The sequence below is a fragment of the Numida meleagris genome, chromosome 18 (genome assembly GCF_002078875.1).
Source record: "Numida meleagris isolate 19003 breed g44 Domestic line chromosome 18, NumMel1.0, whole genome shotgun sequence".
In the NCBI taxonomy this organism is placed as follows: Eukaryota; Metazoa; Chordata; class Aves; order Galliformes; family Numididae; genus Numida; species Numida meleagris.
In genome coordinates this window covers 3,787,632-3,814,448 of record NC_034426.1, presented here as the reverse complement: position 1 = coordinate 3,814,448, position 26,817 = coordinate 3,787,632, and the positions used below count along the sequence as shown (strand labels likewise).

The following is a 26,817-nucleotide window of genomic DNA, read 5'->3' as shown; positions in this document are numbered from 1 at the left end:
TTTTCTTACTCCCAGGAGCTGCACTTTCCAACTTGATGGCTTTCCTAATGTAATTGCATTTATGTGCGTGATGATTTTTAGAGCCTGATCCTTACTACTGCAAATGAGGAGGAACCCCAACAAAGCCAGTGCAAAACCCCCTGCAAAAATGATGAGAGGCCCAGCAAAACCAGGTGTGCTCAGTCTATAACCTTCTTCCCCAAATTCTGCAACAAATGCTCCATTCTGGAATAGCAAGTAGGTGTCAGATGAAAACACAAAACAATGACAACAGTGCATTTTTCAGTAGCCACATCATATTATGTCATTGATGTCATGTTGAGTTATATTAGTCTGCTTTTCATTATGTTGTGTTATGCCTTTTGACATAATGCAACACACTGTAAGTAACATAAAGTGACCTCCAAGTATAAAAGAGAACACAGTTTTTGTCAGATTAGATAGTGGCTATGTATTCTCTGAGAGGGAGGGTGAAGTAAGAAAAGGAGAGAAGGAGGGTTGAATTCAGTGTCCTGAACAGCAAATCCATGGAACTTAATTAACACTTACAGTAGCCCTGGTAGTTTCAAATAGGTCTATGTGTCTCTGCTCAACAGAGAGAGAAGATTCTCAGTGGGACTTGCACTGCTTAATATATTTAAAATTCTGCAGAGGTATCTGTAATAGCTCCGTCCTTTCTGTGCCTGAAATGTAGAAGCTCCACACAGCATGAACATAAGAGATTTCCAGACTCCAAAATGCATAGACAAAACCTAGCAGATGGACTTTCTGAGCTGCACCCTGTAACCTGTGCTCTGTATCAAGAATTTAATCAGCTGCTTAGAAAATTACTCTATGGACAGAGGAGAAGGAAATCATCTTGGCTCTGAAAGGAAGAGGAGCTCCTCGTTAATTTAAGGTAATAAAGGAAAAGTGTGTGATTTACAAGAGGTTGCTAATATTCTCTAGAAGCCCTGAAATCCACCTCATCTTGGTAGTTCCTGGTGGTTTAGCTTGAAGAAGCTGGTGTTCTTGCCCTAGTGCCAACTGACAGGCATTTGATCTGTACTGACCAATGGTTGGCACACTTGCCAGAGCTGGCAAGACAATGCTCCAATTTGCTGCTTTGCTGTTAATTCCCATTTACATTTGGATTAATCACTGAGTATATCTGTTCTCCACCTGCAAAATAAATGCACATCTGTGGCTTGGAGGATGTTAGGAGCATGCAGCAATGAGCAAACAGACATCATGGCCGGAGAACAGTAAAAGTTGGCAGTCCTGCAAGGCACATTTTGCCAGAGTGCAAAGTGCCAGACATGGGCTCACGTGGGTCCTGTCTCTAGGCAAGGCTGCCCTTACCTTTAGCCTCAGCACCAAGTTCCACACAGCACAGACATATATATAGATATGGAGACGGTCAGTGCACGGAAAGTGGAGTCCTCTGGCATGAAGGCTGAGATGCATTTCTTCCAAATGTTGGCGAGTTGTCCCTGCCTATTGGCAGCACATGGTAGGTTTCGGTTCCCAAATATGATTAGCTGTCACATGTCTTCTTTGGGAGGTGTGCCACTGAAACACATGAAAGAAAACGCTCTGAGTGCAGAATGAGAGGATGAATGTTGTGGTATGAAGGGGTTTCAAAACTCAGTCTACGATAGCTGGAATGCTGACAAAGGTACTTGTTACGTATTGCCTGTGTCACATATTCAGCGTTAGTGGCTTGTTCTGTCCTTGCTGATCTGGGAGAAGAGGCTGTATTCCACTTGGATTCCCATCTTACTACAAGAATTGTGGCTATCTTATTAGGAAACAAATGATAGAAGGATCAGAAACGTTTTCATGATCAGCCTCGAAGACACGAGCGGCAGAAGCTCTTGAATGCATTTGATGTGGTCTTCCTGAGCAGTAATAAATGTGAAATCTGAATTTAAAAAGGTTTTTTAAGGTTAGAGATTTGTGTTGCTGACAGAGCAAGAGTGTAGCGCGTTGTGTGAAGAAGGCTCACAGATAAGCATTTAGAACAACATACGACAATCTAATGCCACATGCATTTTCTCTATAATTTCTCCATCTATAAATGTAGTATAAGTTAATATCTACTTAATTTCCATGAATGCGGCATTCCTTTAGGATGTGTCTGAGATGCTGTCCTTGTTCATTAGGCCATTAAATATTACAGAATTAGCAGTTATTCCTTTGGAGCAGTGTGCAATAAACCAGCTCTGCTCTCCATCCCGAGATGCGTGCAATCAGACCCCTGTGACACTGCCATCCGCAGCGCCCTGCGTGAGCGCAGAGATCCACCTTTAAGTGGCATTTTGCAGCATCAGAGACTCCAGAATGAAACATTCTGGCTGGTATTGTTCAGTTCATAAAGAAAGCTGTTACCCTTTACTTGTTAAATTCATAGAGAAAGCTGCTGCCCTCGGTAGGACACCAAACCTTACGGCCACAGACTCCACACTGGAAAACCTCACAGAGTTTTGCAGCCAGGCTGGATCTCAGGAGGCTTCCTGTTATTATTTTCTCTACTAATAAACCATTACATTGCCTCCTTCGCAGCACACAGTTTAAATAAGCTCGTCCCTGTGACAGTCTGATTTTCTAAAGGAGTGTCCTGTTCTGTTGAGTCATATGAGAGGAAAACACAAAGAAGTAGAAAGACAGATCAAACAGGGGTAGCAGAAAGGGCCCTGGAGGCAGACTTAAGTTTGGTATTTAATATTTCAGGTAAAATATTCACTTAGCATCAATTATCTTGTTGGGTCCTTTTTTTTTTTTTTTTTTTTTCCAAATGAAATTGCCTTCTGCATCAGCCAGCTCTCTAATTACCAGATTGAATGATTGAAATTTTTAGGGCAATTAAATTCAAGCCTTTCTTTTTCAGTCTTTACGTTATTCCCCTCTTCTCTCCCTCCCCTCTGCAGTCTGGAGCCTTTCTATAATTTGGAGGCAGTAGCAGAAGCAAGCAGACCTTTAAAGCCAAGATGTACGTCTCCCTTAATTCCTCTGTGGATTTATTTTATAGACTAAGCAGAGAGGGTTCTGCTCTCTCACTGCACCGCATTACAAACACACGGTATTGTATGGGTTTTCTCCTAACATGTCATGTCATTTAAAAACAGCTTGGAAGAATTCATTTAATGTAGAAATTCTGTGAAAATACAAAGATCAATGTAGAAAATACATGCACTATCGGAAAATGCCCGCAGATCAAGCTGGAAAACTAAGAAACAAATTGATGACAATAACGGTGATTGATGACATAGCAGATAAGAGAAAACAAAACTCCCAAAGAAACAGTACAGAGCATCTGTTAACAGTGTGGTTCGGACAAACTCCTGAAATGGCTGGATGAAAAGACAAGTGTTCTTCCAAAAAAGGACACAACATTCACAGGATGGAATCCTGGGCCCAGTGAACTCAGTGACAAAGCTGCCTCTCATTTGGCTGTCTGGTTAGGCTTAGAGCACTGATCCTGCAAAACACAAACCCTTATTATTAGATGTCAGTATGTGAGCTATTAGACTGATTTCAGCGGGTCTATTTCTTCTTTAAACACATGCTTATCAGCCTTGCTGGATCTGAACCTAAATCTGTGGAGATAATAGTCTGTATCTACTGCTCACAGCAAAGCTTTGAAATTCCCTAAGATTTCCTTCCAAAACCTTACTCTGAGTTTTTCAGATTAGCAAACCTGATCTATAATGTACAAACCTGGATCTGCTTACAGTGGGCAGTGGCAGGCAAGTGACGCAAGGGGTTTATTTTTGTGCTGTGTGACACCAGGTAATGGTATTCCACCACCAAAGTCAGAACGAGCACCAGGCTGACTTCCAGTTTGCATCCCAGACAATTTCGCTGAAGCCAGAGAGGAACTGTATTATGCTTATTTATTGCTTAATTATCCCTGTAGGTGTTCAAGGTACTTCAGAACAGCTAAAACAGTCCTCGCCCTGAAGAGCATGCAGTCAAATCTAAGATTAGAGGTGACAGCACTGCAAGGGGCTGGACCTGGAGGAAGAACAAGGTCTTTGTTCTGCTAGATACTTCAGCATATGTCTGTCCCAAAGTTCAGCTAATTGGTTAACAACTTTCCTGAGTCAAGGTCAGTGATTGGTGTACACATGTACTCTGCTGCAAGTGCACGTTCCTCTTGTTGCTACTGTTTTTAAGGCACCAGCTGTCCTGTGTAGGTATTCTCACAGGCACTTGTTAGCCCGTTAGGAAATATGATTTCACTTCTGTGGAATGATACCAGTTTGTACTGGTTAACATTCTGGACCATTGTTATCTATAAATCAAATATAAATCAAACATGATTTATGAATCGGATGGAATGTGTATGTACTAATGTCCATGAGCATTCCCTGGGAGACGGCCTTTGTGGCTCCAGTGCTGCCTTCTGATTCCTCCTTCTCTCAGCACCGCAGACACTGCTGCACATCCTTTTTTCAAGCTTCAGTCCATCACTCTCCATCTGTTTGCAGTAGCTTGAGGTCTAGCCCCTGAACTTCAGACATACATGATAGGTTCCTGGAAAACAGGCCTGATCTGCCCCTCTCTATTTGCATCTGCAGAGCAGTGTCTGCCCAGCACGCCTCCCAGTTCTGGCTGCCCCCATACAGAACCTCAGTCATTTATCTGAATGCTGCACCACACTCTGCAGCAACCAGACATCTCAGTGCCTGGGATTTACTGCCAGTTTCCTCTGCATTTTTCTCAAGAAGTGTGGTTTTCTTCCTGCATTTTCAGGGTGCCATGTTCACTTAAGATCTTTTCAGTGCATGCCCTGTGCTCATTACTTAGGAGTAGGTGGGAAAGTCCCTTCAGCTGTAGCACATTGTGAGTGCTGTACGATTGTATCCCAACTGCCTACTCTTATCTGCCGCATTATTTCTGTGAAAGCTAAAGCTGTGCATGGAACAGATGCTTGGAATGGTATTGGGATCCAATTACTGCACTTTTCCAATCTTACATCTATTGTCTAAACTTGGAGCAGACATATTTTTATTCCTTGGTGACACTATATAAAGAGGCAGTTGGCATTGTGTTTGCTGGCTGACGAGTTGGCAGAGAAGGGACAGGAGGAGAAGCAGCAGCATGGTAGGTTTTATTCTTTCCATGTCTGTCATTTTATTTCTCTGTATTTCTTCCTGACCATAACAGTTCTAACAGGGCAGTAATGATCACACTGGACCCCATGAAATCTCTTACTTAATATTCCATCCGAAATGAAGATATATCCCATCGAGTGAGCTGTGAACTTCCAAGGACTTTCTGTGTGTTTAACAAAGGGTAAGGTAGGGAACACAGATGCACTTGCTGAAGGGAAGAGCTTGTGCATCTCTTTCCAAGACTCATTTACTGATGATTGGCATGGCTGGTGTTAATTAGTGCTAAGGTCTGCTATGGCGTGATGGGATGAGTAAGGGATATCTTTCTAATTTTAATTGTGTTGCTCTTGAGATGGGGGGAAAATAGGAAGTACTGCAGAGATTTCTTTGTCTTATCTTTGCTTTGCTCACTGTTGGCTTTTAGCTCGCACTCAAACAGCCCCTCTGCACCAAAGGTGCATTTGATGTGATTCCGAGGAGCAAAGAATTCCAGCCTGAGGGGCAGCGGGCAGGCTGGGCTCTATCTTCATCTTTTGCAAATTCAGAGGAATGACTACAAAATTTAAAAAAAGAAAGAAAGAAAGAAAGAAAAGGAAAAGCTGGTGATTTTCTCTTTTTTTCTCCTTTTTGCAGGTCCTTTTCAGGCTGTCTTAGAGTAATGCTGCCCAGTGGCCCCCTCAGGCTAAGGAATATTTGATTCTGGAGAACACTGGAGAGGGAGCTGTATATGAAAACATTTCTCAAAACTTAGTTCAAACCTGATCCCATTTAACCAGGTGAAGAATGTGATCTAAGAGCAGGATAAAACCCCATTCAAAGCCATGTCTATAATATACACACAGAAGTAGGACTTAGATTCAGTCTGCAAGCCCAGTGTAAATGGTTGTGCACTGAACATGCCAGTCACTGGTCACGTCCTTGACCACTGTTCTAGAAATAGACAGTGTCCTCCTCTCCAGCTGTGTATTTCCAGGGTTCCATTTAATCAGACTCAGTGATGTCTCAGCCAGCCCTTTTGTTGGGGTGTGACGGGGGGGAGGAAGTGCTGGCTCTCCTTCCTCCTTTCTTTCTCTCTTTCTTTATAAAAAATATATATATTTACGAGCTCCCTTCTGTTTGGAGAGATGACACACTGCCTGCTTGATGTTGGAGGATATTTCAGGACCTTCTGTGGTGAAATCGCTGGAGTTAGGAGATGTGAGAATACAGCGATAGTCTGTTCTGTTTCCTCCCTCCCAGTTCGGCTGACGATTCTCTGTGATGGTTCTTTTCATCACGCCTTTTGTTTTGGGAAAATATCTTCTGAGGTACCTTACTATGCAGGGACACATGAAACAGATTTAACATGGAAAGAAAAAAATAGCCTTAAATGAAAGAAAGCTGAAGAATATCTTTACATAAGGAAGTGATCATTTTTTATTAATCAGAGGGAAATGTATATGTAATTATGCTAGATGAACTCTGTGGGGAGGTTTTTTTCTCTCTTTATGATGTCTTATGGGATTTATAAATATTACAGAGGTTTTATAGCATCATAATATTTCAGATGTGCAGTAAAGCTACTTTCAAAGGATTAGTGCAGACAAAGCAGCATAGTAAAAAATAATTACAAGTCAGGCAGTGCTACTAGGCTCTGACACACAGGGCTGATGAGAATGAGAGAGGCAGGGTTCAGGGAGATCAATTTTCCAACACGAGCAGACCACACAAGTGCTATCCAGCCGAGTCCTCAGCGCCGTCTGCGGCTCTCCGCTAATTCCAGGGAATCTCGGTGATGTTGGGTCAGCGATGTCTCCGTGGACAGAAAGGAAGGAAGGCGGGAGGAGGGAGGGAAGGGATTTTCAGGTCTGCAAGATGTTCCTGTGTTTATTCAGCTCGGTGACACCTTGCAGCAAACTCTGTGTGCTGGAGGCGACCAGTGCCCAAACGCAGACGGCCTTGTGATCAAGCAGCCTGCTTTGCTGCTGGAATGTACCACCTGTACTGAAACAGAGAAGCTGTGCTGATGTCACCCACTGAAAATGCAGCGTGTGTTTGGCTGTGTGTGTGTGTGCTTCTGCAGATGCAGCTCCCACGTCTGTGTCCGTGTCTGTGTCCGTGTGTGTGTCTGCAGGTGGGGAGGACGGTGGGGGGTGCCAGGAATGGTTTGTTGGGTGGGGACGTGGTTGGAGAGCTCTGGGTCACAGGGTGGAGCAGTCTGGGGTTGGAGAGGTGATCTGCTGCTCCTGGGACACGCGACGCTCTCCGTGCATCTGCATGAGAGGAACAAGGAGACTGGAAAGGGATTTTATGTGGGGCAAAGGAGAATGCTGCAGCAGATGGGAGCATGAAGCGGGGAGGATGCAGGCCAACAGATTTTTGTATCTAGCAGGGATCAAAGGTGTGTGTGTCTGTGCATGTGTGGGAGGCTGGGACTGCATCTGAAACGGAGCGAGGATGGGAAGGGAGGGATCGGTGTGAGTGCAGAGCAGGTAATGAAAAGATCTTGTGTTTCTCAGCTCTGATAACGTGGGTTTTTATTTGAATGATCTGAGGCTGTTGCCTGTTTGAAATGCAAATTGTGCCCTTAGAGCAGGTTATGCTGCTCGCTCCTCTAGACTGCTCCCCGAGAGGCATGCGCTGGGCTGCCCGAATGCTGCTCACCTGCCACAAGAAGAACCTGAACTGTACTGAAATACGATGGCTTTTCCACAGCTGGGGTCTTTGGTGCAGCCGCAGTGTAAATTATCACAACAACAACAATCCAAAAACCCCTCGGATGGGCCTAAGATGTAACTTTTGGTTCAGAAGCTGGATTCGATGATAAAAACAACTCAAAGATGGGAAATGTCAGTACTGGGGTCCCAGAGTAGATGAAAACTACAGAGAGAGCATGATGGATGGAGAAGTAATGGTAGCACAGAGTTAGCATGGTACTGCGGATCACAGTAGGGGATGGAGTCGGAGCAAGATGATGGATGTTGCTGTCTGTTCTGTAGTCACAGATGTAGTTGCAAAGGAAGGAAGTGTAAAATGAGAAACAATGCAGTTTAAAGCTGTTAGTATCTTATGACTGGTTTGCCCTGGGCAGAATGAGCACATAATGGTTGTATAGAGGTACAAGACAACAGAATCAGGCTCCTAATAGCGTGTGCCGCTGTGCTTCTCCAAGGAGCTCCCTCCCAGGAGACCTGCTCAGCCATCAGCAGAAATGCTTGGTGCCATCCTTGGTAAAAAAAAAAAAGTGGAAGAAGACACAATAAGTTGCCAAGAGGGGAAGTGTTTCTGCTTGCGTCTTAACTTAGGTTGTCAGGAATATCAAACCGTGTCACCTCCACCTATCCAGAGTAATTCTGAGTGTCTAGAGTATTTTCTGAGTGTTTGAGGGCATGGTGGACCAACGAGGGAGCTGACCTCCCCAAGCCAAATCAAACCAAAGATGTGGCTTCTGCCAGAGCGCTGCCCTTCTTATCTGACTGCTCGAGGAGATGCTCCTGCTTGGCACAAGCACAGGGCAGGGGCAGCCACTGCCCACTGGTACAAGAGCAGCCGCGTGCGCCTGAGCACTGTGTGCAGAACAGCTGTATCTTCTTTATTTTGCAGCAATGTGGCTGTGCTACCAGGCTCGTCTGGGACATCTGAAACGTAAACTGATTTCCTGAGTGCTTCTCTTTGTAGGTTACTCTGAAATCTGAGATTTTGTCGCTCTGTTGCACTTAAACCTCACCCTTGCTCCCAACATCATGCACAGAATGAATCCCTCCTCTTCCATCCACAGAGGCAAAGGCAGCGTGCACTCGTGGCTTCTGCTGCCCGTGTCACTGCCCTGTCCCTGTCCTTTCTGTCCCCTGACGCTGCCACACGGGAGAAATGCAGTGAAGGAAACGCAGCTCAAAGCAAGTGCCTGGTGCAATAGGGTTTTCTTGGGGCCACATTTTGGTATGGCTCAATTTTTCATTCAAAGCTTCTAAAACAAACTAAACCTTAGAAGGAAAAAAAAAAAAAAGACCCTTTAAAATCCCGGCTAATTGAGTGAGTGCTAACATTAGTAAGACAAATGAGTGATGTGCAACAAGCCTGCGGTTTCTCTTCTAAAGTGAAGTGTTGTTTTCTTCACAATGGGATGATTAATACACTCAGGCAGGAATATTAATAGGCTTGTTCAGTTGTTGCAACATTCTTCCCACTGCTGTGCCTTGGAATCTGAGCCCAGGGGACCCCAGCTCTTCAGTTTCTCATCTGGCATGTTTTGTGTGTCAGTCTCAAAGCACGCATTGCAAAGACAGAGCAGCTATCATCACAAAGTGCTGCTCGGTGCACTTTGCATTTTAGAAACAGGGAAACCAAGGCAGACAGCAATCATGTATCAGGCACCCACTTGCTCCTCTGTAGGTCACCTACTAAATTTGTGAAACCGTGGCATTCAGAAACCATGTTTGCTCAGTTCTGTGTTGCTTTTTGCTATATAATTCTTTAAGAGTCCTGCTTCCATTCGTCAAAAAATTGTGGAGTGTTTGGGGTTGTCAGGCAGCAGGATTTCTTTTCTCCTAGAGCTGCCTTTTATTTGATTCACCAGACTAGCAGTGACAATGTGCTGTTCTCAGTTCCTGTCCACATCCTTATCTCTCAGCCTTCCTCTTCATGCCATCTTCCCACCCATCAGTCACAAAAAAACAAGTTGCACTTTCTTTCTGTGATAATGAATTTTCAAGATTTTTAGAGCACATAAATTACATTTCTAGTACTGCATATCCAAAAAGAGAGGAGACTGATAATCCAAGATACCAAAATACTTAGCTTGAAGCCATTCCATTTGACAGCTGTTTCTTAGCCCTGTGAATTGTATTGGTGGTCTCAGCCCCATTCCACAAGTGAGTAGATCGTAAATAGATCTACAGCCAGAGCTTCAATAGAAAAACTAAAGATAGATTGAACCACATGGACACCGATCTCCTTTGTCATCCTTGGAGATGATGAACCAGAGAGAAGCATTGAACAAGTATTGCATTAACTTCTCTGGGTATGGTGACTGTTCTCTGGATAAATAGTCTTCAGTCTTTTCTGCTTTGAATAGGACTTCACTAACTTAAGAGATTTTGAGGGTTTTTGGGGTGTTTTTTTTTTTGGTTTTGTTGATCTGTTTTTGACAGATGATGAGCTTTTGGGTTTGTCTAATTCTTTCCTACCGCTGCAATCCTCACTTAAAGCTTTACATCGCAGAAGACCTGCTAAACTCAGGATTGATGGAGGCATTGCCAGTGTTTGGCATTTAAGGTGAACAACACCTGGAACTGGAGCCTCCTGTCCCTCACTGTGGTGCTAGTTTCAAAAGATGCAGATTGCTTGCTAGTGTGGCACGTATTTATCACGCTGAATATGGATGCTGTATTTGGTCACAGCAGAGCAGAGCATGAGAGTAGTAAAGCATATTTTGTCTTTGTAACGACCAGCTATGTGAGTACAGGAGCACCAGCTTCACTACCCCATCCCAAGGGCTGAGGCCAGCCATGAGCCATGTGGTCAGTTCCCCTGGACGCTTTGCAGTGCATTCTGCTGGGTAACATCTGCTTTCCTTTTGCCTCGGGGAACAAATGCCTTGTAAAAACTTAGGGTTGTCCTTAGTATTTCCAGTCAATCTGGAAGTGCTGAAAACCTCCACCAGGCACCTCATGTTATGTGGATGATTGCCCATTACTGCTCAAAATAACACTTATTTCATATGTAGGAGGAGGAGGGAATCTATTTATTCCAAAATCAATATTTCAGCATTCATTAAATAATCAACTTATTCACTTTTTTTTTCTTCCCTCCATGCCTGTGGTGGCATTCTGTCCTTATTTCTATCCTCCCTACAACCCCCTTTTTTTTTCCCATTTCCATTCCTATTTCCAAATGTGACTGCTTTGCATTAGCTGGTTGGAGGCTGACAGGTCTGGATTGTGGATATGTGGGTGAATGTCTACCACAGCCCTAATTTTCAACCTGGGATCTGAAGCTGAATGGCTGAGCGCAGAAATCTGCCTGGCAAATTAAATTGATCAGGCAATGTATACTTCAAACAGAGTCAGGTGGGAATATTTCCTTGAGCTGCTCTGCTCCTCGGGATGTTTGAAATCAGTATTGAATTTGAACTTTCACAGGCTTTTTTATTCTGTTGAAAGGAGACACTAGAAGTTCCCTTCTGTTTCAAGCAGAATAGCCCAAACTAACTAAGAGTAATTTTCCATGACACGAGAACCAGGTGGGACGATGATGATGAAATGTGAAAGTAGAAATGATAAAGAAAAGAATAATCCTTCTGGAAGGGAAGTCCAAAGGCGGTGGTGTGGTTCATTATCCTGCCCCAGGTGAAGATAATGCTGAGGTTAGAACATTTCTGTAATCCATAGCTATCACAGGTTTTGTTCTTCACTGAAAACAAAAACTGTATTGTCTTCGTCAGGTGAGCTGGTTGGGCCCTTATTCAGACACGTATGAGGATGTCTGGTTCTGACTGATTTCCAGTGAGCATTGGGTTCTTAGGTAACATCGTAGCTCTCTCCCAAGTCTTTCTGTGTCCCAGTCTTCTGACTTCAGAACAGTGATAAAAGCAGGCCCTACCTTTTATTGATGATAACTGTCTTGAGTATTATAAATGCATGGCCTGGTAAGGCAATGCAGTGTAGTATCATAGGTTGGTGTGAGAATATAGACTCTTCTCCAAGTGTAGAAGGTGTTCCTACATTGGAAGAATTTGTTTGGTGCTGCTCCAGACAGAGCAGACTTTTAAACTTTTCTAAGTCAATAGGAAATGATATAATTTCCCTTTGTATTTACGAGCTCAGTCTTCTTGCAGGGCCTAATTTTTGAGTCTGGCTGCCTGTCCCTGCATGGGACCTGGGAAGAAGGTCTTCATACAGGGACTTACCTGCACTGCTTGTATTTCTTGAGAACAGCAGGTTAGGAATTTATCTTCCTACTGTGAGTGAGACTGTAAGCTTGCATTGCTCCTCCTATAGTTCAGAGCTCTGCAGGAGTGGGAGTAGTGTCTGGTGCATGATTTGGCATAGGAGGTTCTGCCCAAGGAACAAGCAGCTGTGATACCCCGAGTCACACTTTGGGTCCCTCACCTCTTTAACACAGCACAGACAAGATGTCCCTCTTTATGCGAGCTGTAAGGTTCCAGGCCAGAGCAAGGGAATGGCAGGAACCCTCAGCAAGAGATTCGGCAATAACTAAAGCAGCATTTTTTATCCCACTTTTGTCTGCTTATGTGAATATCTGTTGTGGGTTGAATTAAAAAACACAATCATCTTGTATTACTTGTCTGTATATATTTTACCTTCTGTAAAAGATGGAATTTGTTTTCATGATAAACAGACAAGGTAATATATATTTGATCTTCTTATTTGTATTGCAGGCTCCAAAAAAGGCAAAGAAGAAGATAGAAGGTGGTTCCAATGTATTCTCTATGTTTGAACAAACCCAGATCCAGGAGTTCAAAGAAGTTGGTCACTATTCTTCTGTTTTCTATAGTCTCCTGTTGTTACTAATGAATAACATAGGTTTTGTTTGTAATCCTTATTCAATTCTCCATCTGCTTTAATAGAACACACAGTTGTTTTCTGAATCATCTCTGTGGTTTTGGCTGGTATATCATTTTCCTTGTGTGTTTGTTTGTTCTTTCCTTCATTCTTTCTTTCATTCATTCTGTCTCTCCCTGCATCTCCCTTTTCAAGTTCCAGGCTTATTTAAAAAAATCCCTGAGCACCGAAAAAATTAATAAAGGAAAATTATCTCATCCACTTTAGCCCCGATTCAGGAAAATACTTGGGCACGCATTTAAAGTTAAGTTTAAGTGCTATTTTAAATAAGAATAATCTTGCATGCTCAAGTATTATCCTGAATGGAAATGTGTTGTTGAACAAGGTCATTAATTCATGGACTGTTCCACAATGGTAATAGAAATATTCTTCTGTGCCCATCTAATACTGCCCACAAACTAGAAACCAAAATACCAGAAAGTCCTCACCCAACTTTCTCCATAAATGTCCATAAAATAAAGCAACATATTGAGGTTAACAAATTGAACATGTTTTAGCTCCCAGAGAATTGGTATTACCATGCTTTATGGATTCTTTGATCAGTTACCTGTGATGAGGCAAATCTAATTGGCTGGCATAATAGCTGGTGAATAAATGAAAACAAATAATTTGATGAGTTTAGACTTTTTTTTCAAGAGGGCATTTTAAATATCTGTGACACCATCACATTTTACACAGATTTGTCATTTCTAATTATTTTTCTCCTCATTTTTTGCTAACTCACATCTCCAAAGCAATTTCCAATGCGATAAATAGCTGCTGTTGCAATTTGTGCATGTGGATTTCATCTTTACTTTTCATGAGGATTCTCATCAGTAAAGCTCAGTGGTGAATAAGGCCGAAAGGATTGTCAGAGGATTACGAAGGATTGTAAATATGGGCCAGGTGAATTTTCCCTGAAGTTAATGGGAATATTTTTGGCGCTCTTCTCCCACTTCCGTCAGCATCCTATGAACTTCCAGTTTTATTCTCTCCGGGGACTACTGCTTGAAGACTTGCCATCAGAAAGAGGAATTGGTCAGAATGCTATTTTTGAACTACTCTAAATAAGATAATACTTAGAACATGTCTGGGAGAATGGTGGCGGAATGATGGCAAAGTCACAAGGCAGTGGAGAGGTCCAGTTAAAAACCAAGGCCATGTTGTGTGTAAAGACGGCCTACTTGGAACAAATAATGCATTTCGGCTGATAAGTCATTTTTTTATCAGAACAGTATTACGTAGAGATTTCAGCCAGCTCACTATAAAATATATCAGCATCACCAGTATTACATTAATTTCTCTCGTTAAGATACATGCCTGACACTCTTCCTCTCTTCTGTGATTTTGCTGGGCTCTGCTTTGGTCTTTGCATTTCATTCTTTCTTCCAAATTGTGGGGATGCTTAATCAACTGTAAAGAGTTGAGCTTGATTTTTTATTAGGTGATGGCTTGGCAGATAAGTGAAGGGTTGGGAGCAAACATGCTGCAAGTTACCACGTGGGCAAACTGGAATGTGAGCAGTGGGGCTCTGTAAGAAACTGGAGATCAAACTGGTTGAAGATATGTTAATTATAATACAATCGTGGAAAGAAATGCATCCTGTAGAGCAGTGGATTCCAAAACTCTGCAAGTTACTTGAGTGGACTGGTTGTACTCCAGGGAGAAGGTTGTTTTGCATAATAATCCCCAAACAAAAATAATTCCTGGTCATTGTAAAGAAACACTCTCATATTGATGTGCATATCTGACAGATAACCAGCTTCAGAGATGTGCCTGGTTCTGCTGATACTCCACATAGCATATCCAGGGGAATTTCAGGTCATTAAAATCTTTCAAAATCAATGAAACATTAAAAGTGTGATAGCAGCAAATGACAGACATACAGATAGGTAAATAGACAGACAGATAAGCAGTTAGCTAGCTGGATAAGTAATGTTTGATTTTTATCAGAAGCTAAATTTTGCCTGACAAGAAGTATTTAAGGTTAAGCATCAAGGTCAGTCAGAGCACAGAATATAGGCTGACGGATGCAATTTATTGAAAAGGGAAATAAACTGTGAATAAACAAAACTGTGAAACCCACATTTCTCAGTGCTTTTGGAAACTCAGCTGTCTGTGTACGAAGGATCATCCTGAAGCCCAGGGGAAAAAGACTTTTTCTCAAGAGCATAGAACTATTTACAGTAATTAAATGTTTTACAGAATATGATAGCTGAGCAAAGGAAGGAGATACAGGAAGCATAGAAAACACACAGGAGTAGCTCCTAATTCAAACTTCTATGGGTTAAAGCCCGAATGGCAGGAGCTGGCAGCACTGGCTTTGCCCAGCTGCATGCTGCACTGAGCATTAATTTCATAAGAAGAACTTTGGGTGGGTTTAATTAAGCCCCTTGCCAAGATACAGTAATGTGTTGAAAGTGAGGAAAGGGCAAAGATGTGGCATGGTGTGGATGAATCAAAGGAAGTTAAATATTCTTTACAGCATGAGTATAACACCCCCTCTGTATTAGTATGTGTGACTGTAGCACTGCCCTGTGCAACATGACAATAAATTGCCTATTGTCTTTCAACAGGCTTTTACCATCATGGATCAGAACAGGGATGGCTTTATTGACAAAGCAGACTTGAGAGACACATTTGCTGCGCTAGGTAAGCTGGTAGTAATAATTAAGTACCTAAAAGAAACAATGGTTTGTATTCGAATTAGTTGGAGAAATAATGAGATACCAGCAGGCGAAAGGAAACCTGTTCAGTTTGAACTCCTTTATGGTAGTTGCTATCTCGACTACATAGCTCCAGCTGGAAAATCTCCTGAGCAGCCTCTTTCAGACACTAAATGAAGGTCTCGCTGGGACTCACTGGCGGGTGCTACAGAGCTGTGCAGCTGGCAGCTCTCCAAAGGCTCTGATCCCTCCCCTGCAACTATTTCATAAAAAGCCCACCCAAGTCGGGGTCCATGCCAGGCATTTCTGATTTGCCTCCGAATCCAGGCTTCACAAGCTGCACCTTTTTTATCTAGGAGTCATGCAATATCTACCAATTAACGTTCTTGTCATGGACTAGCGGCCCCTCTGCCCACACCGAAGTAGGAAGACTCCATGTGAGGTTCCGTGCTGTTGTGCGTTGATGTGGGGTGGAATGTGCATGTCATGAGATTAAGTGTTGTCCATTTCATGTGCATTACAATCCTGATAACATCAAGCATATTAAAGAAAATCTTCCCAAGAAAAGGAAAAATCAAAATGCTCATGAGCCCTAACATGAAGCTGTATCCATGTTACAACATTTGAGGCTTGAACAGTGATGTAGGCATTTGGGCTTTTGCCATCTGGATCTTATTAAAAAGAGTTTGATAAGAATCTCTAGTGCTCCCTGGGGTGGAATCAGACTGCTGTAGAGTCAGTGCAAAGAGCAGAAGCTCCTGAACTCTTTATTGTGACAAAGGAGCTTGCAAACTTTGGCCTGTAGCTACTGTTACCCTGAAATATTTATTTCTTAAGGCCACATTCTGCTATCCTTCACATTCAGTGAAGCCCTGTAATGCTTATAACGTACAGTCACAGCAAATTACCACTCAGTTTGAGTAGGGATGCTGGATTCTAAATCCTCAACAGTCCAGTGCAAGGATGGGGAAGGAATAGGACTGCTCAACTCATCCATCTGCCCTCTACTCATCTCGACATCTCAAAATACAGGAGGGCAAAGTCTGAGACTTTGGATCCACTTCAGTCACATTTAAACTCTGCTATATTAATATCAACACAGTCTGTATTTCACCCGAGGTTAAAAAAAAAATCAAACACAACAACAGCAACAAATAAAAATAATTTAATTGAAAGTAGCCCCTTCTTTGGTCTGCTGCTGGCCAGGTCTGTCTCATCTATCCCCCTTACTCCTTCATTTATCTTTTGATCTCAGAGTCAACTCTGTATTCCAACTCAGAATGCATTGAAGTATTCTGGAGTTGTGTTCCATCACATAATTAGCAAAGTTACACAGAGCCCTGAGCTCCCTAGTGGGAGATGAATGGGAATCGTTTTATAAAGCACAATTTGTGATTTATTATGAAAAAATGATCTCTGCTGCAGGTCGTCTGAATGTCAAGAATGAAGAGCTAGAAGAAATGGTGAAGGAGGCGCCAGGTCCCATTAACTTCACTGTCTTTCTTACGATGTTTGGGGAAAAACTGAAAGGTAAGTACCTTTGGGGGGTTGGACAGGTATCTGTCAAAGATGCTCAGCACTGAGATATCTCAGTACCTTGCAAATTATAACAATGTATCCACAGAACAATGCTTAAAGGCAAGGAGTGATCTCCATTTTTGCAGACAGAGATGAAGTATGAAAAGGCAGAGGGATGGTCCAGAGGACAAATCAAAGGTGTGATTTCAGCTTGCATAAGCTTACATGGAAGTAGCAAGCTGAGGTCTAGAAAGTAATGAGATCATGGCTGCCTGGAGAAGCTGCAGAAGAGTTCTTCACCATCTGCAAGTTCTAGGCTGAGGTCTGTTGCTCATGCTACACTGGTATTCCTCCCAGTGTTACATGGTTTAAAACTAACATCAGCATTTCTATGAAAAACCTTTCTGCACTCCTTTGGCTCATTATGCATACATAATCTCTGCACCCTTTGTAGTTACAGGGCATGAGGAAGCAGCATGGTATCCCCCATTTTCTGTTACATCTGTAACTTAGTAGCCCAGGCTTGCTTTCACTTCAGGTCAATGGTAATTAAGACACTGGCTTAAGCTGAATGAAGATTTTGCTGAATAACTCCTAATGAATGAATAAATTGGACTAGTTTAATCTCAGTGGATTTAGAATGATAGCAGAGAGGAATTTGGCCCATTGCCACAGAATATATCGGAATGACCGTAGTGAGTTCAGAAAACATGGGTACTAAATTCTGTGAGGAAGCTGGTAATTTACTCATCTCTTTGATACTGAACATGGCTGGAAACTGTAAAGCAGAGTGTGAAACCAAGAGAAGCCTCTGGTCATCTTCCTGTGTGCATTAGGGATAGATGAAAGCCTTGGCCTTCAGAGTGAGGTAGTTGGCCTTGGCCAAGCACTTTCCAAGTGTCTGTTGAAATAACTAATGCTATTCAATTCTCTCTTCCTCTTTTTCTCTTTCTTGGGGTAAAAATTATGCAGATTAGAGAAATAAAAACTTATAAAAAATTGAAAAATCTGATCACATCTTCTTAAAAAACTTTTTTTGTGTTGCTGCTTGCCTCTGGCTTTATACTACTGAGTGCAGTTCCAAAGAAGGGCTTTCTACCCTTGGAATAGAAAATAAAGAAATCTAATAGAAGGCACTGATGTAATTAGTCCTCAAAGAAACACGCTATTGCTAAGAAATACAGTATATCTGGGAAGTGCAAGGGGTGACAGGGAACGCTGTAGGAGAGGAGATTAAGGAGATACATTAAGGAGAGGGTTATATTACCCAGACATCAATCTGGCTTGGTCACAGTGGTACCCACACCTTTACATTCCAGATATCATCCTGCAAAGTAGGCAGTGCCCTACCCCATGATCTTCCTTCTGGGATAAGCAGCTGTTTCTGATGGGGTGCCCTGCTGCACGTTACTGTATATTTGTGTTGCTTATGATCACACGGAGCATGGAAGCAAGCTGTTCCTCCTTCCCCCTCTTCCCTCTTGTCTCTTATGGCTGCTGAGTCTGGCAGAGTCTGGCCCTGCCAATTGTGAGGCCTAAAACCAGTGCCAGCACAGGAAGGTGAATGGTAGAGCATACCCCTCTTGTTTGCAGGTTTCCTGTTGGCTACTAGAAGAGAAGGAAGGTTTTTGTTCTTTCCATTTGGTGAAGGGAAAATCACAGCTGTGCTTGTCATGCCCTTCTGGTTGGGTTTGTCATGCAAAGGAAGCAGAGCCAAAAGACTGCGCATTCCCAATCAAAACTAATTGGGATGAAGAGCCTTTGTAGTGCAATTAGAAAGGGAAAAAAGGCTAGAGGAAGTGGATATGGCAATTTTGCAACACTCTTTATTAGCTAAGTACCACTCAGAGAATTTGGTGAAAGGTGCTTTCTAAGTAAAATTTGTTGTGCTATAATTAATTTCTGTCATAAAGGGGAAGCTGGGATTTTTCGGACGAGCTTTAGCTTTGTATATAGAGATTATGATGCCAGATGAGCAGCTAACAAAACTCAGTTTATGTTAATGCCAACCACATGGAGCTGTTTCTACAGGGAGTCAGAATAATACAATTTGTACAGAAAACAGAGATGCCGCACATCAAAGAAACCACTTTATTTACCAGCTAATCAATAAAGAATGCCTGCCGCATTGCTTCTCTTCAAAGCCAAAGTCCAAGGATATGACAGAGCAGAAAATGTAAAACACAGTAAGGACAAAAAAAAATCCCCCACACAGTGGTGACTACTTTAAATGCAGACCTTTCCTCAGAGATGGAAAAAGTTCCCGTTAACAAGACAATCAAAGCACTCATTAAATACCAGTGCTCATTATATTGATCATCTATTCATTGTAGATTGAATACACTGCCTCCAAGTTGGCATTAAAATATACATGGACAGTGTATGACAAGGAGGAGGCCATATAGTCTTTTGTTCTGTGACCATCATATCTACTAAGATTCTACTACTAGCCCTTATGATTGCAAGGAAGACTCGGGAGACATCAGGAGTACATATAGTTGAGTTGTTACATCAGGGAATCATGCCTTGGTTCTGCTTGGTTCTCTCTCTGTCAAACTTTGGAACATAAACTTAAGTAGTAATGGGATTCTTTGGGTACTAACACTTTTTTTTTTTTTTTTTGGTCACACTTTCAGCATTTTAGCATCCCAAGTAACTTCATGTGTCAATGTACCAGCTTGTAAATTTGGTTTCCTAAACTTATGAATAATTATTTATATTATGCTACCATAATGTTTTGAAATCCTGAGGAACAGTCAAAAACAGAGTGCACAGGATATCTTTTGGTGTGGGTAGAAACTGACTGTAGATGAGAATACTTAGAATCTGCAGTATTACAGAATAGTCAAAAGTCCCAGCCAAGATTAAGGCACTGTGAAAGCTATTCTCTGACCTGATTTTTTTCCAGTCTAAATAGATGGGACAGACAAAGGATGAAGGAAAATGAAGACTCTTACTATCACTTTATTGCTGGGAGCAGAGGAGCAGAGAAATTAATGTCATACCAAAAGTTTGTGGCCCATCTATGAGCAGAAGCAAAATCTTCAGGGTCCACAGTCCAGTGCTTTAAACCATTCTGTTTCTCTAAGTAACACTTACTGTGTTGCTGTGAAGAGATACTTAAGTGGAAGCATGCTATAGAACATAAGAGCCCATCACCATTTTACATTGATCATCCTGTTTCCATTGCGTTCCATTGATACCCAGATTTTATGACGAGCTCCATTTCCTTTAGTGAGAGAAATAAGCTCTTCTCTATATAGTGAAGAACAAGTAACATCAGAAAGTGTTTTTGCAAGGAACGTACGGTACAAGATTAAAGGAAGCCAGTGAGGGAAACAGTTTGTTATATTTTCATTTCTGAAAGCCACTAATCCTCTGGGTACTGATATTGGAGACCGGTTCCTGGAAGTTTTCTCTCCTGCAGACACAGAATATATATGAGTTATTATTTTAAAGCTTCTGAGCACTGAACTATTCACCTCTATTGTTTATCTGACATGACAAATGCTGCCGACTTAAGGAACCTTTGTCTTCAAACATACAACTTCAGAATTCTCCATTTCGCTCTGTTCTCCAGTGAATGCAGTTATTACATAGCAAGCATTTGGCAGATACAGATACACCCAGGCTTCTAAATTATGTTTCATTAATTTTAGGCACGGACCCAGAAGAAACCATTCTGAACGCTTTTAAGATTTTTGACCCAGAAGGAAAAGGCCACATAAAGGCAGACTAGTAAGTTTATTTCTTTTAAAATATTATGATTATTATTAAATAGCACAAGTTTAAAGAACTCCTTAAAAGCTATATTTTTCACAGTATTTTAAGAGACAGGCATGCTTTGTAAGGCAGAGTTAAAAGACTAGACTATTGTATGAATGTATTTGTATACCAAAAAGAGATGTTATTGTCTTCAGACATTGCAAGAGGCAACGGAAATATAATCACATGTAGGCCATTAGATAGCCTTTTTTGAAGGTCTGGGTATAAATCAACACATGACTCTTTGTAGATTAACTCCATATGTAAAAATAAAATGAATGTCTGGTGCCTGACTCTCAGAGTGCTTAACTAAAATGGGAAAGCTAGTCCCTCTTTTTAAAAAAGTGATCAATTTAATTAACTCTGGGGCATGGTTTTAGTAAAAACATTTTACTTGTTATATGTTTACTGTTTGAGCCTTCTGCTTTCAGACAAGAATTTCCTGTAAATTTCCACTAAATATGTTGAGAGCCAAAGCAAATAATACTATTAATAATATGGCGACTATTATCAATATAGTTATTCTTTAAATAAGGAGGCAGGGCCTAATTTGTATTCATAACCTGTTACACCAAGAGAGCAGGGTGAAAGGACTTTAAGTGCTAATTGCATGAATGTAAATCCTCCTTATACTATCCAAATGGTGTAAGCAGGCCTTCAGGTAAATGAGATAAATGATATCAAATCAGGCAACGTATGAGGAATTCTAACCCATGGCTCTGGTGAAATGCTTTATGTGCCTTGATTTATGCATATGCTTAAATTCCATGGTGAATTTGTGGACTATACTGTTACTGCAGCAGCCAGTTCAGGTAAGTTTTCTGAAGCATAATATGTACAAGAAGCTTACTAGGGAACCATGGGTTACAAAATTATATTTGCATCAAAGAGTTCTGCTGATGTCGTGATAAGGTAAATGAAAACTAAGCCTGTTACCAGAACCCCCGAGGTGGAGTGTTCCAGGACGTAACCTGCAATTATCAGTGCCTCATGAAGTTAGTTAAAAATAGGAAAATCATGTACAATATATCCTTCCATTACCAATATGCTTCTTTTTATGATGCTGGCGCTTAATTCCCAGTGGGTATGAGAGTCCTATTATGGTAAGCAATGTGAAAAAAACAAAGCCAAGAGACAGTATTTTCACTAAAGGAACTTCCAAATTAATTAAATCAAGATGCAACAAGGGGATGTAGTAAACAACAGGAAGGAACAGAGGGTTAACAGTTGTTCTGATTGCTTTGAGGTTAGCCTTATCAAATAGCATGGGAAGAACACTCTTGGTAACACACCAGAAGTGACTCAAACATTATCAGAATAAAATGTAGCCTGTTGTCTAATAGGCCAGATCACACGGTAGTGAAAACTCAGCCATGAAATACAACGTTCTGATGATACAAAACCCATGAAATGTTGTATTTCCCACCACTATCTGTAACAATGTACTGCATACAAAATCTGCAGCTTGCCACCCTCTGTCCAGTGCTACATTCCTCAGATGCTGGAAGCCAGTTGGAGTTTGGGGCAAATTAGGAATGCAGTATCACACTCCAAAATGAAGATGAGAGAAAAATACTTTTTTTTTTTAACTTAATGGAAAAGGTCAACCTTGTTCCCACCCCCATTACACTGCTAACATTAGACAATTGTTTTAGTTCATCACCACAACAGAGCATAATGTTTACTTATTAGACCCGAGGGTATTGTTGATCATTACAGAGCAAACCATTAAATCAATTCCATGAATGTCTTTGAGGTTTAACTTCTATTCATATGCTTCCAAAATTTAGACATTTGAAGGTTTTGAAATAATTTTTATGTTGGCTCATGCAGCCCTTTCAATATGACAGTTAATGTTAATAAATAATATTTCTCCATATGAAAAAAATCCTGGAATGTTCCTCTCCTAAACCAGCCACACTGACCTTTTAATCAGAACTTCTTTTTATGTTCATGGAGTTAACATCCTTCTGGGGATTTTTATGTCTCTTCCCTCTGCGTGTTTTCACCTCTAGTCTGGAAATGACTCACTTAGTCCATTTGATGGTAGCTGGGATGGAGCCTTCTAACCTTTCCAGAAGCTTCGGGAGTTTATAACTTACTTCCAATTCAATGACAGACTTTGTTTGTCTGCATCATTATACCACACATAAAGTCCTTCCTCTAGCATGATGTCAAAAAGAAAAAGTGTTTTAGATCAGATTCTCAGCTGGTGTAAACTGGCATTGCTTTCGGAAAGGTTAGATGATTCAGTTCTAAATGCCGTTCATTGGACAAAGTGAGTCAGGCCAACATCAACTGTGTCCGGCGCTGATGCCAATAAAACTTTACAGATTTGTACCAGAAAATGGACCCAGAGAGCATAAATTCATTCTGGTTCTTTGGAGATTGCTCTGGCTGAGCTGTTAACATTTCTAACTCACCTGTTTTTTCCTGAGAAAACAATGTATGAAGGGAAATCCCAGGGGAATAACGAAGTGTCCCAGAGCTTTTACAGATCGTTGGGGAAAATGTTTTGAAAAACCAAGGAGGCAACAAAATATTCTCAACTGGAGAAGGAACTGTTGTCAGGCAGGACAAGAGACAGCATTTAGACAACCACAACAAGGCAAATGGATCTTCTTTCTTGCCCAGAAGACTTTGAGGTGGTGGTGATTTTTTTATGTTTTTTTTTTTTTTTAGAAGCAAGTAGTCTTTAAAAAAGAAATCAAGATAGACAAAGAAAGAAAAAAAGTGCATAATCTCTAGCTTTGGAAATGGTGAGCATTCATTTCCCTATAAAATAAATAATGGAAAATGTGCATAGATCCTTAACTCAGTCCTTCTTCCTTGTGAGTGTGCCAGAGCCTACTGGGCTATGCATCAGAAGATTATAATTAGATATTTGATCTTTTCCCCTAAATACTTCAAGCATGTAAGCAGAAGACACATCACGCCCAGATCTCTTTTTAATTCAGTCCTGTTTCTGATGAAGTTTATTTGTGACTTCTGACAAAATCGCTGTAAGTGCTTCCTTCTATTCACCAAGCTCCTTCCCAGATCACACTTCCTATTTACATGTGCTGATGCTGTTTGCCCCAGTGCACATACATCCAATAATCAATTTATATTGATGAGAATGATTTCTCTGTTCCCCCAGCTAGAGATCGTTTGGGAATTCCATGTCAAGAAATGCAGTCACATAACAAATACCAGCCTAACAAGACAGAAATGGCAACATGAGAGGAAGAGATGAAGAAAGACTTTGCTAAGTAAGGAGCATGGGAAAGTAGTGCAAAGAAAACATACAGGATAGCTTAAGCTCCTTCTGTGACTTTGGAGTATTTCCCACAATTTGCCAGAATATTTCCATGCTTGTCCTTGTGGGTAAGGTCCTTATACATTACCCAGAACCTTCCTTTTCCAGTTTTTTCTTTCTACCCTTCCAAATGAGCAATACAGATATTTGGTCTAAAGGGATTGGATTGGCATTCCTATTCACCTATACATTTAGGTAAAAAAAATTACACGTTTAATTGACTTCCTACAATGGGTTTGAAAACAGAGGGTAAATCAGCTGAGGATCTGTCCCCAGAATATTCTCTTTGATGTAATTGCATAGAATGCAGATTGTGTGTGGGATAAGCTCCTTGTTACAGTTCTGTAACTCCAGATCAAGATCTTGCACTGTGAAATACAACAGGTCTCGCACAGTTTCACAGCCTCCTCTGGGAATGGCTGCATGCAAATAAAGGGATTCTCAGATGATGATTTGGAATAGCTGTTGGAGTTCTCTTTCAAGTCCTCTTTCTTATTTCATGCTCTGTTCCTTTCATCCTCAGATTTTACAGAAAATATTCTCTCTTTTGGTTTTGTTAAGTGATCCAAACTTTAAAGAGCAAGTGAGAAAACGTACCGTTTTAGGTTAAGATAAGCATACAAAATTAGAGTAATAACCTTAAACAATTTTAAACCTCTATAAAATGTCACAAAAGCAAAATAAGTTGGCAGAGCGAGGCATTGACACTGATGGGTGCCCGCAGAAAATCTCTTACAACATCATATGAGGATTAACAGCTCTAATTTATGCAGTCACACAGATTTTCTTTCATGCGACTTCAGGAGGGATCTTGCCATCTGAATCGTCATATGCCATTATCACCCTTTAATCAGGTTATTTCATTTTATTTGCACAGCATCAAAGAAATGCTTATGACACAAGCAGACCGGTTCAGTCAAGAAGAGGTAAGGACCTTCTGCCTTACTCAAAATAGGGATGTCTCTCCAGCAATGAGCATTTGCCCCTCTTTAAATGCATGAATTCAGCTCAAATCCAGACTGAGAGAAGATTGATGCCAGCTTTAGCAATTAGGAACAATTCAAAGCATCTCTTCTAAATAGCTCCATGGCTAAACCAAAATCAAACAGATTCTTTGGACTTCCATCCAAGTGTAAGCAAGGCCTACCTCTTGCTGTTCTTTCCTATGGTGAGCCGGGCAATCAATTTACTAGAGTTCAGATGTGTTTGGGTGGGGACTGTGATCTGGTTTCCATTTCTGTGAGAGCTATTTTGTTTGAAATCTGAAATGAGTTCTGAAATGAGGTACTGACTTCATGGTTTGTGTGAGAACGAACATGGATTCTGCTGGCTGGGAGGAATTTAGAGGGACTTTCTTTTCAGAAGATGAGTTTGAGTGGAGTTTGTTCATAGAAGGACCAGACTGGGGTACAGAGTGGAATACATTACTTAGTGAGGGTTTATCTGGACTTTAGGGAGAGCTATTTGACAGGGAGCTTTCAGGGATTTGAACAGGACTATGTTAAGTAGTTTTGCCCCAGTTCCTATTTCAATTTTACTGGAACTACAGAAAATTTTTCCATAGCAGTTAACGAATCAGGCCAGAAGGGAGCTGAACTGGACTGAAAATGGAAAGCAGTACATGTTGCTGTCCTACAGTCCCGTGTTTGTAACACTTATCTCCTGTTTGCTTGGCAGATCAACCAGATGTTTGCTGCTTTCCCTCCAGATGTCTCTGGTAATCTTGACTATAAGAACCTCTGTTACGTTATCACCCATGGTGAAGAGAAAGACTAAAACGAAAGATGAGCTTCTCCTGTGATGATGCACCAAGTTATTTCATTGTGCTTTTCTGTGCAAGACAAAAGGCTGAACATTCAGTATGTGAAGCCATGTGGTCATCAGAAGAGAACCAATAAAACAAGTGAAATTAGATTAAAGTTGTTTAATGCCCCTGTTTTTATAAAAGATGAAAATACCAATTTTTTGTGAGTTTTTTCCCATCCTTTTTTTTCGTCAGTGGTTTGAAATGGAATTTTCTTGATGAACTGGTGCTGCTGTGATTTATTGACAATCCTAATGTTCACCAGATGGTCCACTGGGCACTGCAATGTTGCTTAACCTCTTGTCTTTTATATGTAAGCTCCATGTGCTGATTGAGAAATCCTCTAACTTACTGCATTGGGAAGGGCATTTGGTAAATAAAATTCTTTCTCCTTGAAAGTGCAAATAAAACAATCTTAAGTTCTTGTGAATATGCTCAGTGATGTGGCCAGTTTCATGAGCCACTTGATTCTCTTGCTTTGGTGCAAAAGAACAGAAATAGTGGAACAGTGGCTATTTTTCTCATAGCAAAATGTACCTAGGCACTCTTGGAAACCAGCAAGAATGAATTTCCCCCTCAGAGGCATCTTTATCTATGTAGGAAGTTGTCCATGAAGTAACAGTAAGGGCTAGTTCTTTCAGCAGCTGGTCGTGATCTTTGTTTTAGGGGTGAAGGACACGTTGAAAGGATGTATTTTACCAAAGGTCATTTGGAAGTCTAGGGAAAATAGGAGAAAAGAACTCAAGAATTGTAGCCCAGGGTTACAAATGAAAGCAAACTATCCCTCACTTACATAATTCAAGATCAGCATAGCTTCTAAAATGGGCTACAGTTTCTTGTATTTGGACTTCTAGGAACTGGACATGTTCTGTCTCTGTGTAATATTGCATGAATACTTCCTGCGTGGGAGTCAGAAGGACGTTGCAGCCAAAGTAAAACAAGCTTCTGCTGTTTTAACAACTAATGAAAACGGTTTCCTTCTGCATCAGTGTTGCTGGCACAACAGTCTGCAGACGTGAAGGGTAGGTAAAAAGCTGTTTCTTTTCTGTTTCTTTCGAAGAAAGAGAACTTGAGGGCAAGATGGCAAATTCTGCCCTCATCAGGAAAGGCAGAACTTAGATGAAAA

General features: G+C 41.3%; 1 protein-coding gene across 2 annotated transcripts in view; it reads left to right on the top strand.

Annotated features, from left to right (window-relative positions):
- MYL10 (myosin light chain 10) overlaps positions 1-25,911 on the top strand; it is a 62,493-nt gene extending 36,582 nt beyond the window's left edge. For both annotated transcript variants that reach the window (XM_021416199.1, XM_021416200.1), the window contains exons 3-8: positions 12,478-12,564; positions 15,217-15,292; positions 16,732-16,836; positions 20,484-20,562; positions 24,765-24,813; positions 25,565-25,911. In XM_021416199.1, coding sequence (XP_021271874.1) covers positions 12,478-12,564; positions 15,217-15,292; positions 16,732-16,836; positions 20,484-20,562; positions 24,765-24,813; positions 25,565-25,663 — 495 coding nt within the window. In that variant the 3' untranslated portion in view covers positions 25,664-25,911. The remainder of the gene's footprint in view (positions 1-12,477; positions 12,565-15,216; positions 15,293-16,731; positions 16,837-20,483; positions 20,563-24,764; positions 24,814-25,564) is intronic.